Source organism: Podarcis vaucheri (genome assembly GCF_965113315.1).
Source record: "Podarcis vaucheri genome assembly, chromosome: 7".
NCBI classification, from domain to species: Eukaryota; Metazoa; Chordata; class Lepidosauria; order Squamata; family Lacertidae; genus Podarcis; species Podarcis vaucheri.
The window spans coordinates 21,436,097-21,450,407 of record NC_138765.1 but is presented as its reverse complement, the minus strand read 5'-3'; the positions used below and the strand labels follow the sequence as shown (position 1 = coordinate 21,450,407).

Sequence of the window (14,311 nt, the reverse complement as noted above, 5' to 3'; positions counted from 1 at the left end):
AGTCAGAGAATTGAGAAAACACATTCAAATAACCCGTATGTTGAGCCTCCAAACTTAGCTGAGGTGGGATGTAAGTCTGTGTGGCATCCCTGTTCCAAACACTACCTCACCACCCATCATTATTCTGCCCATCAAAAATAAACCGGATGCTCAAATGCTCTGCATCATTTTGCCACACTGAGCAGCACCTAGAACATTCTTGGTGCTAGGTTTGTTTGCCTATGCACACAATTGTGGACGTATCCCACCCACCCCCACTCCGACTCCACCCAGGAGACTATTGTGCCTTTTGTGGTGTTGGCCCATTTCTCACCAAAAAACAAGTTGTGCAAAGAAATTCAATGGGATTAGACTGTTGAAACGGCCTGCTATTTGATTAAGGTCCCCTTTCCTTATGAGAACTGTTTGTTCTCTTTTTGTCAAGCTAGGTGTGGAAGGCAGGGTCAAGATAAATATCAGGTGTAGATCCACCCCACACATCCTTTCTTGGCTGGAGGAGGCAGAGAAGGCACCTGAAATACGCTTAAGACACTGCAGTTCCAGGGCAAAGGTGCAGCCAGGATGGAAACTCTCTCTGTTTTCCTTCTGCTGGCGGTGGGTAAGTAGGAGACTCAGAAGCCAGCTCTTTGCTTTGGGCTGTTTTCTCCATTAATGGCAGATCAAGCCTCATCTTATTATAAAAGTAGGTTCTGTTTTGGGTTGACTTGACCTGTCAGCAGTCTACTACAGCTACCTTCACAATGTGTGGAGGAATATTAAAAGCTTGTTGTTTCATTCAATGTTTGTGTCATGCTTTTCAGTTAAAAATAGACAAGGTGACTTATAATTATCAATTTATTTTGAGAAGAACAATTTTACAAAAAGGAAATGCAGCAATTGTGGAAGTGGTTGGGGGTGGGGTAGGGATATTGTACAAAATCAGGAGTACAGGAACGAAGTTGTGAGGGACTTTTTCAGCCCGGTGGTCCAATTTCTTAGCTCCCCCACTCTTGGTGGGCCACTTTGACAGGTGGAATGCATGACAGACACCTAAGGTCACCAAAATGTCCAGTGAGACATTTCTTCCTTTGCAGTGTGGTGGATCCCAGTTGATCCCAGTGGGGCTCGACCACCCAGTGGGTCTAGAAGCTGGCACTAAATTCAAGCCATGCTTTTGGCAGAGATCATCTCCACTCCAGAGCTCTGATCAGAAGCTGCTGAGTGTGGAACCAATCCCAGCTGGCCTTGCAATTGGCGCCAGACTTAAAAGGACTTGAATACAAGCCCTGCTTTTCATGGAACTATTGGGAACACATTTCAAGTCTCCTGGTTGTTCTTTCCTTGCCCCACCTGCAGGGGTCCAAGGTGTCTTTAGCCTCCTTATAATCTCTGGGCAAGGGGCTGGGCCTTCTCAATGTCTGTCAGCCTTCCTGACTGCTGACTTTCTCCATGAGCCCAGAGTACCAGTGCTGCATGGAAAGGCACGTTGTGCTCATCGGCAGGATTGATCCAAGGTGCTGGACTTTTGGCACTCTGGCATGATCCTGCTGACGAGCCCATCTAGTTTTGTGACTCAGATCAAATCATTTGATAAAGGTAGGTCTTCTTCAAACCCTGTGAAGGATGGGGCTCTGCTTATCATTTCATTTTATAAAATCATAAAACTGAACCATTGGAAGGGACTGCGAGGGTCACCAGCTCCCTGCAGTGCAGGAATCTTTTTGCCCAATGTGGGGCTCAAATTTACAGTCCTGAGATTAACAGTCTCATGCTATACAGACTGAGCTATCACTTCCAATACAACATCCCCAAAAGGTTTAACCACAAAAACTTCATCAATAATAAATATATATATAAACACTATTTTAAAACTGTGGTAAGAATTTACAGGTACATTCTTACCACAAAATTAAGACAGGGTAGAAATAGCCATTGAAAAATCTTGCTGGCTGGGAAAGGGTCAAAAAGATAATTAACAACAGTATCTGATGGGAGTTCCAATAGGTAGGTGAAACTGCACTAAAGACCAATTCCTAACTATTATGGAATGGGCTTCCTGGTGAGATAATATTTGCAAAGGCCCTCTCCTGCAAAGTACAGAGGCCAGTTTGGGTATATAAGGGGTGAGGCAATGTTTTAGGTATCTGAATCATATGTCCCACAGTTGCGAAGTACACTGAAAATGTCCTCTTGCCAGCCATGGTAGCTTGGGCTTCACTGATTTGTTACAGGGTATATGTGTGGCTAGATGACTGCGTTGTCTTCTGGCAAGCTTTGGATGACATAGCATATTCAGTAATGGGGGCATCAATCTTATTGCTACTGTTTACCAGCAGAGAGAGGAAGAGGAGGAACAGAGGGGCAGAAAGGTCAGGGTGGTGGAAATGCACCAGCAGATGCACAGTACAATCTAGATAGCATTGGGTGTCTCTCTCTCTCTCTCTCTCTCTCTCTCTCTCTCTCTCTCCCTCTCTCTCTCCCTTGCTGCCGCATCACCCTGTTGACTCATGTTAAGTTGGTGGTCAACTAAGATCCCCTAGATCACATCTCTGTTTGAAACTCAATAGAACACTTCTGGCATTTGCATAAAAAACTCTTTTCTGTCCCTGTGTATGCCTGTAAACATGAAACAGATCTGATGGTTTCTCTCTTGCTGCTCTTTAGGGTCAACCCTGACCTCTCCAGCCGATGCCTCCAATGGTAAGATCCACTTGACTTGTGAGCCTGAATTTGGGCTGAGGAATTGCCTTGAACAATTGAATGGCAGTGCACTTATAAAACATTCAGGCATTACTCCACCAAACATTGCAAGAATGTGTGGTGGAGGATTCCAGGCACCTTAAGACCTCCACCCCCACCGATTCCACCCCCAATTCCCATGTTCAGTGGGAAGGTTTGAAGGAGAATTTTGCAGGCTTCCTGATCCTGGGGGAGATGTATAAAGGACACATTCAGGTTGTATACATGCTGTATGTTAAAGCACATGGTTTTCCCCCAAGAATCCTGGGAACGGCAGTTCACTCCCTTGCAGGGCTAGTTCCCAGCATCCTTAACAAACCATAGTTCCCAAGATCCTTTGGGAGACGTTTGTGCGCTTTATGCAGCCTCAGACCCAGATAGATGGAGGAGAGGCTGGCCAAACACATAGCCCTCCCTCCTCCTCAAGGGGCCTTCTGTAAAATGAGTTGCTGGCTTGGGCTCTAACAAGATGCTCCCTTCTCCTCTAGAATCATTGATGTACCCTTATGGGACTGCACAGGGTGACACAAAGAACCCCAAGTCAGATGATGGGACATCTACAAAGATCATCACTGCAGTGCCCTTCAGCTTCTATGGCAAAAAGTACAGCTCACTCTACGTACGTAATGCCTAGCCAAAGCCCCAGTCTACATGTTTCTTGACTAGAAGGGCAGGTAGTACAGAACTCTGCTCACCTGTCTTTGAGATCTAGCAGGCTGCCTTGTACTGGCCCATCTTCAGTCTTGCTATCTAATCTAGTTGTCCATCTGTGCATCCATCCATTGATGGTTCCAGGTTTCAAGGAACCTTCGGCAAGGTTCTACCTCCTCACCATCACTGTTGCCACCTACTGATTCTCCTCATTTCTGAGGTCAGTGTTGGCAGGTGTTCAATCACACCAACAAGGGCTGCCAACTTGAATAAAATATTGGGGGGGGGGGGGTAAGCCCCATCCTGCATGATAAATCACATGATGTCACATACACACACACACCATTTGAATGGCAATGTCCATCAACTTTGGGGGACACGAGTGGCGCTGTGGGTAAAACCTCAGTGCCTAGGACTTGCCGATCGTATGGTCGGCGGTTCGAATCCCCGCGACGGGGTGAGCTCCCGTCTTTCGGTCCCAACTCCTGCCCACCTAGCAGTTCGAAAGCACTCTTAAGTGCAAGTAGATAAATAGGTACCGCTTTATAGCGGGAAGGTAAACGGCGTTTCCGTGTGCTGCGCTGGTGCTGGCTCTCCAGAGCAGCTTCGTCACGCTGGCCACATGACCTGGAAGTGTCTCCGGACAGCGCTGGCCCTCGGCCTCTTAAGTGAGATGGGCACACAACCCTAGAGTCGGACATGACTGGCCCGCACTGGCAGGGGTACCTTTACCTTTACCTAAGCCCCTCAAATATTTTAATGGGGGGCTGAAGGGACCTCAGCTTCTAGGAGTTGGCTCCTATGACGCCAACCCTATATCTCTCAGTCTACCTACCTGCTGTCATTCACACTTGTATCTCTCTTCTTTCTTCAGGTCAACAACAACGGGGTGGTCTCCTTTGGTGTGAATGTCTCACAGTACACACCCGACCCTTTCCCGCTGGATTTAGGGTCACCCTTTGTCGCCCCCTATTGGGGGGATGTTGACAATACTAGAGGCGGGGATGTCCTCTGGAGACAGACTCAGGACTCTGCAGTGCTTAGCCGCTGTACCGCAGACATCAACCAGTACTTCCCAGAGATGTCTTTCACGGCTGTCTGGGCCTTGGTTGCTACCTGGGACCGTGTTGCCTACTTTGGAAGTGCTTCAAAAAAGGTTGGCCTCTCCCTGACCTATAGTAGCCAGCTGCAGGAGATGATAGGGCCCTGGGTGGCGCAGAAAAGGGACTTTCAGCAGATGAAACTTACAAGGGCAACACTTGCCAAAAATGCCTCTACTCTCCCTGACCACTCAGCATTGTCCCACCACCATCCCTCTGACCCTTTTCGCCTGGGGGGTTCCCCATCTGGTGCCTCCCACCATTCCTCTGCATCCAGCCAGTCCATGACACAGCCACACAAAAGTCAGAGGTTTGTAACATTCAGTCCCCGGGTCTGTGGTTCCTCCACTGCCCTAACCCTTAATATGCAATGTGAAAATGTGGTAACAAGAGGAACGGATGGGGAACCTGTTGTTGGACTCCAGCCACCATCATCTACAACCAGTGTGGTCAATGGGGCGGCAACATCTGGAAAACCGCAGGTTCCTCTGTCCCTAATCTATGATTTCCCTATCACTCTTGATGAAGAAGACTTCCCCATGTAGCCCTCCTACTTTGTGTGCCCCAGAGACAGAGCTGCATCTCTTTGTGCTGTCCGTAGCTCCACAGTCCCATGTCTCTTTTCTTTCTGCTGCAGACCAACACTTTCCAGGCTGTCTTGACCACCAATAACGAAATCGCTTTCATCATTTTGAATTATGCCGACATCCAGTGGACAACCGGGATAGCAAGCGGTGGGCATCCCAGGACAGGCCTTGGGGGAACCCCTGCGCAGGTATTTGATCTGAATAGGAAGACTGAGGGAATCTGACCTTTGCAGATTCCGATATGAAACTGACCTGGTCTCTGACCTCCCAGACCAACATGTGGGTCAGAACATCCTTTGGGTTTCATGCTTCTCCAGAGCTTTTGGCCAAAACCAAAAGTATCAAAATACAGTGGTACCTTGGGTTAAGAACTTAATTGGTTCCGGAGGTCTGTTCTTAACCTGAAACTGTTTTTAACCTGAAGCACCACTTTAGCTAATGGAGGCTCCTGCTGCCGCTACACAATTTCTGTTCTCATCCTGAAGCAAAGTTCTTAACCCAAGGTGCTATTTCTGGGTTAGCGGAGTCTGTAACCTGAAACGTCTGTAACCCGAGGTACCACTGTATATGTTTTAAATTGAGATTAAAACAAAACCAAACCACATTTGTTTTGTGAGAAAAGGTGTTTGGGATACTCATTATGGGTTGTATCCAATGTTCTCTGTCTGCACAAGCATGTGGGCGAGTTTTCATTCTGTGCAAGGGAGGACTCCGCAACACAAGGGAGAACTCCAGTGAAACAGTTGCATTAGTGAGAACTTGTTGCTCAATAAAACTACCAGCAACTTGCTTCTGTGTTCTCTTGTGCAACAACTTCCCGCTGCTGCAGAATATTTTGCCAGGGGAACAAGTATACAGCCAAGTGACTTCGACTTGGATACAACGCTTAAGTATTAATGGGGGGGGACAGTCCCCCCCCTTTTCTTAATGGACAGATTAAGAGCTCATCTGCATTCCTGCTTCTCCCATGCCTAGGAAGCATGGGTCTGAGCTGTTTTCTGCTTATCTCATATTTTCTAGGCATGTGTCCAAGTGGTAGTGCCTTTGCCCAAAAGCTCCCCCCCCAAAAAAAAAAAACCCCTGTATTTAGCACTAAATCAGAACAAACACCAATCCATGGGAAACCTGCCATTTGTTCCAATTCAGAAGTGGAGTAAACGGAGGTGTGGCTAAGCCCTTAGCGTTTAACTTTAGAATCATTCTATGGGACCCAACTCCCTGCAAAGGATGCTTCACCATGATATCCAGATATGCTTTGTATGCATCTGAGCCGATTCTGCTCTTAAGCAGGCCTGGCTTTGTAAGCAATCAGATGGGAGAAACCACCTGCAGATGATGGGTATAAGCTGCCTTGCTGAAATCAGAAACAGCAGGCTATCCATGTACAGAGTTAAACTGCCGTGTGAACAGTCCAACAGGTCAATATTTCCATCCAGAGTGATTTCATGTCAAAATTGTACTGTAAGGTGCCATGCATAACCTACAGCAGCTTTCTGCCAACTTGGTGTCCTCTGCATGCCACTAGACTACAGCTCCCATCATCCCTGATCACTGGCCATGTGGTCTGGGGCTGATGGGAGTTGCGATCCAAAAGCAGCTGGAGGGTACCAGGTTAAGGAAGGCTGTCTTAAAATACTATCTGAATGTCAGCCCATTAACTCACTAACTGGAAAGAAATTGGAGGTGTTATTGTATTTTTGTTCCAGTTATATCAGCAGTTATGGCAAAGATTGGCCCAGCACTAATTGCTGATATCTGGGGGGCGGGTCCTGGATTTTCATTGTGATGGGTTTTTTGGGCAGGGAGGGGTCTCTACTGCCATGGCTTTACTATTCCTGTGCTAAGTCCAATAACTATTTTGCACCCCAAATGCGGTGGCAATGAACTTGGATTCCACAACCCAAATTTAATTACGCAGAATGAGGGAAATTGCATGCTCCTCTTATCGATGAATGGGACACGGGTGGCGCTGTGAGTTAAACCATGGAGCCTAGGACTTGCCGATCACAAGGTCGGCAGTTCAAATCCCTGCAACAGGGTGAGCTCCTGTTGCTCGGTCCCTGCTCCTGCCAACCTAGCAGTTTGAAAGCACGTCAAAGTGCAAGTAGATAAATAGGTACCACTCCAGTGGGAAGGTAAATGGCGTTTCCATGCACTGCTCTGGATCTCCAGAAGCAGCTTAGTCATGCTGGCCACATGACCCGGAAGCTGTACACCGGCTCCCTTGGCCAATAAAGCAAGATGAGCGCCGCAACCCCAGAGTCGGTCACAACTGGACCTAATGGTCAGGGGTCCCTTTACCTTTACCTTATCCATGAATTTATTCTGAAGGTTTTGCTTTTTCATTTATTCTGCTTCTGCAACTCGAAGGAGGAACAAGGAACAAGGGCATGGCATTTCTGACCTCTGATCGCTGGAAATCTGATTCATTAATGCTTCTAGCTTCTGAAATGTGCAAAGCTTTGCTTGAACAATTTCAGGAAGCAGGCATCGAACAATAAGGGAAGTTGAGGGTTTGCTTGTGGTGTTTCTATGTTTTCTAAATGAAAGCTGAAATTCTCAGTAACCGAATTCCGCAGCTAGTTCCGTATTCCTGTGGCTATAACGTGCTTTAGGGCTATTTCACAGCAACCACACAATCACATCTGGCTATTGCTAAATCAGCTTTCAGTTGCCAGTGCAAAAACAAACAAACCTAAAAACCCGCTCTTGAAGATTCTGCTGCAGTTATTCCGCCGTCACACAGATATTTGCCCTGATCTGGAGCCTGGGTGGTTCTTATTTACAGATATGTCCTGGCCTTCTTCCAAACTGCTCAACATAACATTCCAGATTCTCTATCCCTGTTTGAGGCAGTGATGGCCACCAGCTTTGATGGCTTTCAAAGAGTGTCTAATCCTCACTCTTTTGAGGACCTCTCAATAATTGTTTTAAAAAAATTCAGGGGGCGAGGGAGGCCAGTCGTGTCTCCTCCTCCTTCTCCTTTTTTAAAAGAAATTTTATTTTTCAATTTCTGAAATTGTTAACAATCATACAAATTAAATAAGTTTTCCAATAAAAACACATCGTTTGACTTCCCTCCCCACTCCTTCTGTGGTTTCTTATGCTTTAATTTTCATTACTGCACCTCCCAATTAATTCTATTTATTAGTTACTCCCTGTGTTTTCCTTAACAAATATATCCACCCCCATTGTTCTGCCCGGACACTGAGGTCCAGCGCCGAGGGCCTTCTGGTAGTTCCCTCGCTATGAGAAGCCAAGTTACAGGGAACCAGGCAGAGGGCCTTCTCGGTAGTGGCACCTGCCCTGTGGAAACCCCCCCCCCCACACACACACAAGTGGTCAAAGAGAAAAACAACTATCAGACTTTTTAAAGACATGTGAAGGTAGCCCTGTTTAGGGAAGCTTTTAACCTATTAGTTATTGTATTTTAATATTCTGTTAGAAGCTGTCCAGAGTGGCTGGAAAAACCCAGCCAGATGGGCGGGGTATAAATAATAAATTTTTATTATATATTATTATTATTATTATTATTATTATTATTATTTAACAGTTGTTTTAGATTAATCCTGCTAATGAGCTTAGTTGTTTATCAGATAGTCCATGAATCTTCCCCATTCTTTATTAAAGGTTGTTTCTCCGTGGTTTCCTATTCTTCCAGTAAATTTTGTCATTTCAGCATAATCCATTAATTTAGTCTGCCACTCCTCTTTGGTTGGGACTCTTCTCCTCCTCCTCCTGCTGCGGAGGAGGAGGAGAAGGAGGGGGGAAGCAGCCCCCAGCCAGTGGCGGCAGTCGGAAGAGGAGGAGGAGGAGGCTGAGCACCAGAGAGGAGGAGCCACTGGCCAATGAGGCCGCACTGTTGTCACATTCGGCTCCACCTCCTAGCTCTTCCCAACATCCTGACATCACATGCATGCGTCATCGCCCCCCCTCCAAATCTCCTTCACAAGTTGGCCTCTGATGGAGAGCAAAGCCATCAGCAACTCTCCTAAGCCTGGTGGCTATTTTCTACCTCCACTTCTTGACATCTGGTTGGCCAGTGTGATAACATTTTGCTGGACTTGAGGAGCCACTAACCTTACATTCTTATGCATACGGGTAGTACGTCTGAGCCGTGAGGCGGGGAAAAGGCAACGGCAGGGGTTAAACCCAACATTTTAAAAAATATATATACATTTGGTTTTTCAACTTAAAATTTTACAAAAATATATCAAACATCAATCATAAAAACAAGATTCCAAGGAATCTCTTGGACTTCCATCCTCCCCTTGGTGGGTCCTATTATTAATCCTTTCCTCCCACATCTTTTATGATAATCCAAATCCTTTACCTCTCCATTATGTGCAGCATTCAACCTTAAACTACAAGTGATATTCCAATCCTACTAACGACTTTAACTGTTTACAATGGTCTTTAAGATAAGTTATAAATTTTCCCAATTTCTTATTGAATTTTCCGTCTTCCTGATTTCTGACTCTTCCAGTCATTTTAGCCATTTCAGCATAGTCCATTAACTTCATATACCATTCTTCTCTGGTAGGAACTTTATCTTCTTTCCATCTCTGGGCCAGTAACATCCTCACAGCCATGGCCACATACATAAATAGCCTTTTCTGCTCCTTTGGGATTTCAGCACCTAGAATTCCTAAAAGGAAGGCTTCAGGCTTTTTTAACAAAGGTTATTTTAAATATTTTTTTCAACTCATTATATACCATTTCCCAAAATCCTTTTACTACCTTACAATTCCACCACAGATGATAAAAGGTGCTTTCTTTTTCCTTACATTTCCAGCAATGTTTTATACATTTTTGTGAATTTACTAGGAGTTAAAGTCCATGTTTTATACATTTTTGTGAATTTACTAGGAGTTAAAGTCAACCAAACATTTCCACACATACATGAATATGCAGAAAGGGATCTAGACTGAGGAGAATGTTTCCTATGCTGTGGGGCTGGACACTACATTGCTTTTCTACTTTCTTCACTCCCTAGGCTGGATTTGACAGTGGAGACAAGAAAAACTTTTACAACATCCCAGCATCACGCACCCCCAGTGTCCTCAATATCACACAAACCACCAACGTGCAGTTTACAGGGCGATGGGTGTTCCAAGTGGATGAGATCGTGATTGGAGACACAACGGAGAAGAGCAAATGCTTGGAGTAAGTGCCAGCAGACCCCTGTCCTTTGAGAGGGGTGGTTTTTGTTGGGATTGTTTTAATAATACTTATATTACATCAGGGCCAGATTTAGGTTTGATGAGGCCCTAAGCTACTGAAGGTAATGGGGCCCTTTATATGTCCAGTTGTCCTTTGTCAACAAATTGTCGCTGTTTTTTTTGTTGTTGAATATATGCTATATGGTAATTTGTGGACCTAATAGGTATCTAAAGCCATTTGCACATAACAAAATTTATCAAAGTAATTGTTGAACTGAAATACAATTAAGAAGAAGCATTTTAACAGTGAAATACAATTAAGAAGTATGTTAACAGTGAAATAATTATTAAGCTCTGATTTTTTTATTCATAACAAACTTAATAATGCAAACACACTGGCATTTGGCAATAACAAAAGTTCCTTTAGAAACTCAGTTTACAAAGACTCATAATCTAGTCTCTAGAAACTTGCTACAACATGAAATAATAATAGGTGTAAATATATGATGCAAACTACTAATAATTATAAATAGCAGAATGTAGGCACCCTATATATAGAAATGAGAAAACCAGTGACATTTTAGGGAGCAGGCTAGCAGGCAGGGCCCATTACTTACATCATAGGAGCCTACACAACACAAAACACTGTTGCTGTGTGTAGATTTTATTTTATTGGTTTTTTTATCTTATATTTTGGAAATGTACATCCAGGTGTTTTTTTCTTTACTTTTTTGGGGGGTCCCCAAGAGAGTGGGGCCCTAAGCTATAGCTTGTTTAGCTTATACATAAATCCGGCACTGTATTACATTTTTTAAAATATCCCTACACACGTGCACTGTTCTTTATGGGCAAGGATACTGGAAGCTGCCTCTGCTGGTGACATGCTCATTCTAGGCTTGTGCTTTAATCTTCCAAGCTGTCACAATCTTCCCTTAATAATGTGTGAGTGGAGATGTGGCAGAGGCTGTTAAGAAAAAAATAGCAAGTTGCTAAAACGGGCAGGAGTAGGGATCTGCTTTTCAGTACAAATGTTTCTGTCTCTTTTCACTAGATGAGACCACCTGCTGCTCAAGAGAGCCCCCTCCTCATCCACCCGTGTCAAGACAGGATGTACTCAAATCTTTGCAAAGATCCCTCTGCTGCCCCCTATAGGCTTGGAGCCATGGCTGATTATGGCGTACCAATAAAATGGCTGTGCTCTCGTTGCTACTCTCCTTTGTCTGTTCCCTGAGTGACTGGAGCTGAACGTGCTGAACGTGTGTGTGTGTGCATGCATGTGTGCATGTGCGCCTTTGATGAACAGAGGGTGTTGAGGCTTAATCTTACATGAAAGCCATGCCTTCTGTACCTTGACCCCCTTCACTGTCACAGTGGAAAGCAAAGACTCTTCTGGCAGTGCCCCAATGCCTCAAGCAGCAGCAGCAGAAATCCAGACCATGGCACTTTCCTCTTGACATTGCTGCTTTTCCCTGTGGTGGGGAAGCTGCACCTGTTGAGCTTCTGCCTATCATGCAGAGCAGACAACGCCAGTCGGGGTGTGAAAGACCCAGTTCCTTCCAGGTTATGAACTCTGGCTTTGAAAACTGGTTCCAGGTGCTGAGGCAGCCCCACCAGCATCCGCAAACTCAAATCATTGTGCTCCAGTTGAATTGGATGTGTGGCCTCTGTGAGTGTTTTAAAGTCACCAATGTGCTAACATTTACATTGCAGAGCATGTAAAGATTAAGCAGGATGTGCAACCGCTGTGCAAAGACCAGAGACGAGGTGCATGAGATAAATAATGAGCCACACCTCACATGTTTAAAGCCAGTGGCAGATATTATGTTGTCAGCTGCTGTTCTCTGCAAGAGAGTCTGTTGTTGTTGTTGTTGTTGTTGTTGTCAATAATAATAATAATAATAATAATAATAATAATAATAATAATAATATAATAATAATAATAACAACAACAACAACAACAACAATAATGCATTTTTGCAAGTTAAAGAAATACCAAACAATATTCATCATTATCTCTTATCCTCAGACTTTCCAATCCATCTCTCCGTGGCATTCTGGGTAGTCTTTTGTCTGCTGCATAATCTATTATTCTACCCATTTTCATCTCAAATCCTCCTCTATTTAATGTTATCTGCTGCTCACATGTTCATTCCTGCTTGTAAGTTAAAGTGACTATTATACCCTCTGAGATACTCTTCAAAACACTTCCACTCATCTCTGATCTGTGACTCGTCCTTATTTCTTAGCAAAGAGAGTCTTTTGGAGAACCACTTTGTTGCACAAGACCTCCCCATCAACTCTAATTCTGTGGCTGAATACATACCATATTTTTCTTCCACTTGCCATTATGTGATTGAATCCCACCCCAAAATAGTGACAGTCTGAATGGAAGCACCTACAACAGGGGTCAGCAAGGCTTACTGGGCATGGGACAGATCATTCCTGCAGAGATCCTTTGTGGGCCGGGCCAGCACAGCATGACACCAGAAATCGTGTGCTCTGGTCCATGGGATCACGAAGAGTCGGACACGACTAAATGACTAAACAACAACAAGGTGCTGCTGGAAGGAATTTTTTAAAATTTTGTTCCAGCTACAATCTATCTGTGATGCAACAGCGCCACTGCCTGGGTACCGGTGAGAAATACGCTGTGGGAAATGGGAGGCGTCATGTGATCTTGATTGGTTGCCACACAAGGCAATGATGGTAACGTTTTGCCCTGATCATCCCAGGCAGAAGTCCACACTTTAACACTCCATGTCCAAGCATTCAGACCCAGACCCAGGTCCCGCTTTTAACCCATACATAGATTTCCCATATTTCAAAAGGTAAAAATCCAGACCCCACCACAAATTTGTTGAGCCTTTCTTAGGAGGCCCACCCCAAAAAGTTGTTCAGACTAACCCCCGCACTACCGCCAATTGCACCACCAACACAGCACCCAAACCCAGACATTAGCTACAGTTTTATTTTTGAAAAAACCGCCCCAAAAGGAACCAAATTCAGGACTCCTCTGGGATTTCCCAGATATATGGCAACCCTACCCAAACATGCACTTGGGGACCCAATTCTTAACCTTTTACCCTATATTCACATGGTGGTAGTGCTCCGGTCGTATTGCAAACCAACTTGGATAAGACTGTGGTGTTCTAGTGGGTCCCAATCCATCAGCTGAAGACCAGTGCTTGAGGGGCAGCCATGATTGTTTGAAATGCTGTGATACTGCTTTAAGTGCATAGTTCTGATGGGACCACACACTTCTCCCACCAGGCAAATAAGAGGCATTATCGAAGTTCAGAGACACATTCCAGCCAGGCAAAAAGACCTTGTAAGGCGGGACTGGTGACTGGCATGATGCAGGAGGAGGGTAGTAGCCTGGAAAAACTCCTGAGGGCCAGTTTCAAAGCCCTGGGGGGGCCACATCAGGCTATAGACTAGAGGTTCCTCACCTCTGTTCTAGCATGTCAGAAGCCCTGGAAACACACTAAGCTGTATGAAAACAGAAGACCAGAAATTTTGAGTAATGTATAATATCGTTATATAATATTTCTTGTTTTGCATTCATATCTTGCTGAAAGATATCTAGTGCAATTAGGGGGGTCTTTATTGGTCCAGTCAACCCACATCCTGTTTGCAGTTTTTCTTTTTCTTATTCTCATGTAAGGCCTAGTTCAGCAACATTATATTTGCTATACAGTCAAGTCATACCTCGGGTTACAGACGCTTCAGGTTGCACATTTTTGGGTTGTACACCATGCCAAACCCGGAAATACCGGAACAGGTTACTTCGGGTTTCGGCGCTTTGCGCATGGGCAGAAATGCCAAATTGTGGCCCGCGCATGTGCAGACATGGCACTGCGGGTTGCGAGCACTGCAGGTTGTGAACGTGCCTCCCGCACAGATCACGTTCGCAACCTGAGCATCCATTGTAGTTTCCTTTGGAAATCTTTTTCATTATTTTTGTTCAAAATGGTCTTATTCATTTTCAGGGCTTCCATTGATTGGCTTCTTACATTTCCCCGATCTACTTTCAAAATGTTGCTCTTAAATTAAAAGTTGCCAGTCTTCCTAACAAACAACAGGCCACACCGCC

The 14,311-nt window shown here is 44.9% G+C and overlaps 1 protein-coding gene across 1 annotated transcript; it reads left to right on the top strand.

Annotated features, from left to right (window-relative positions):
* The first annotated feature begins 474 nt into the window (after positions 1–474).
* LOC309537263 (sushi, nidogen and EGF-like domain-containing protein 1) lies at positions 475–11,423 on the top strand. The gene is made up of 7 exons (XM_082232037.1): positions 475–598; positions 2,644–2,679; positions 3,207–3,337; positions 4,244–4,525; positions 5,107–5,244; positions 10,053–10,222; positions 11,270–11,423. The coding sequence occupies exons 1-7, from the start codon at positions 562–564 to the stop codon at positions 11,271–11,273; spliced, it is 798 nt and encodes a 265-aa protein (XP_082088163.1). The 5' UTR covers positions 475–561; the 3' UTR covers positions 11,274–11,423.
* Positions 11,424–14,311: the final 2,888 nt, after the last annotated feature.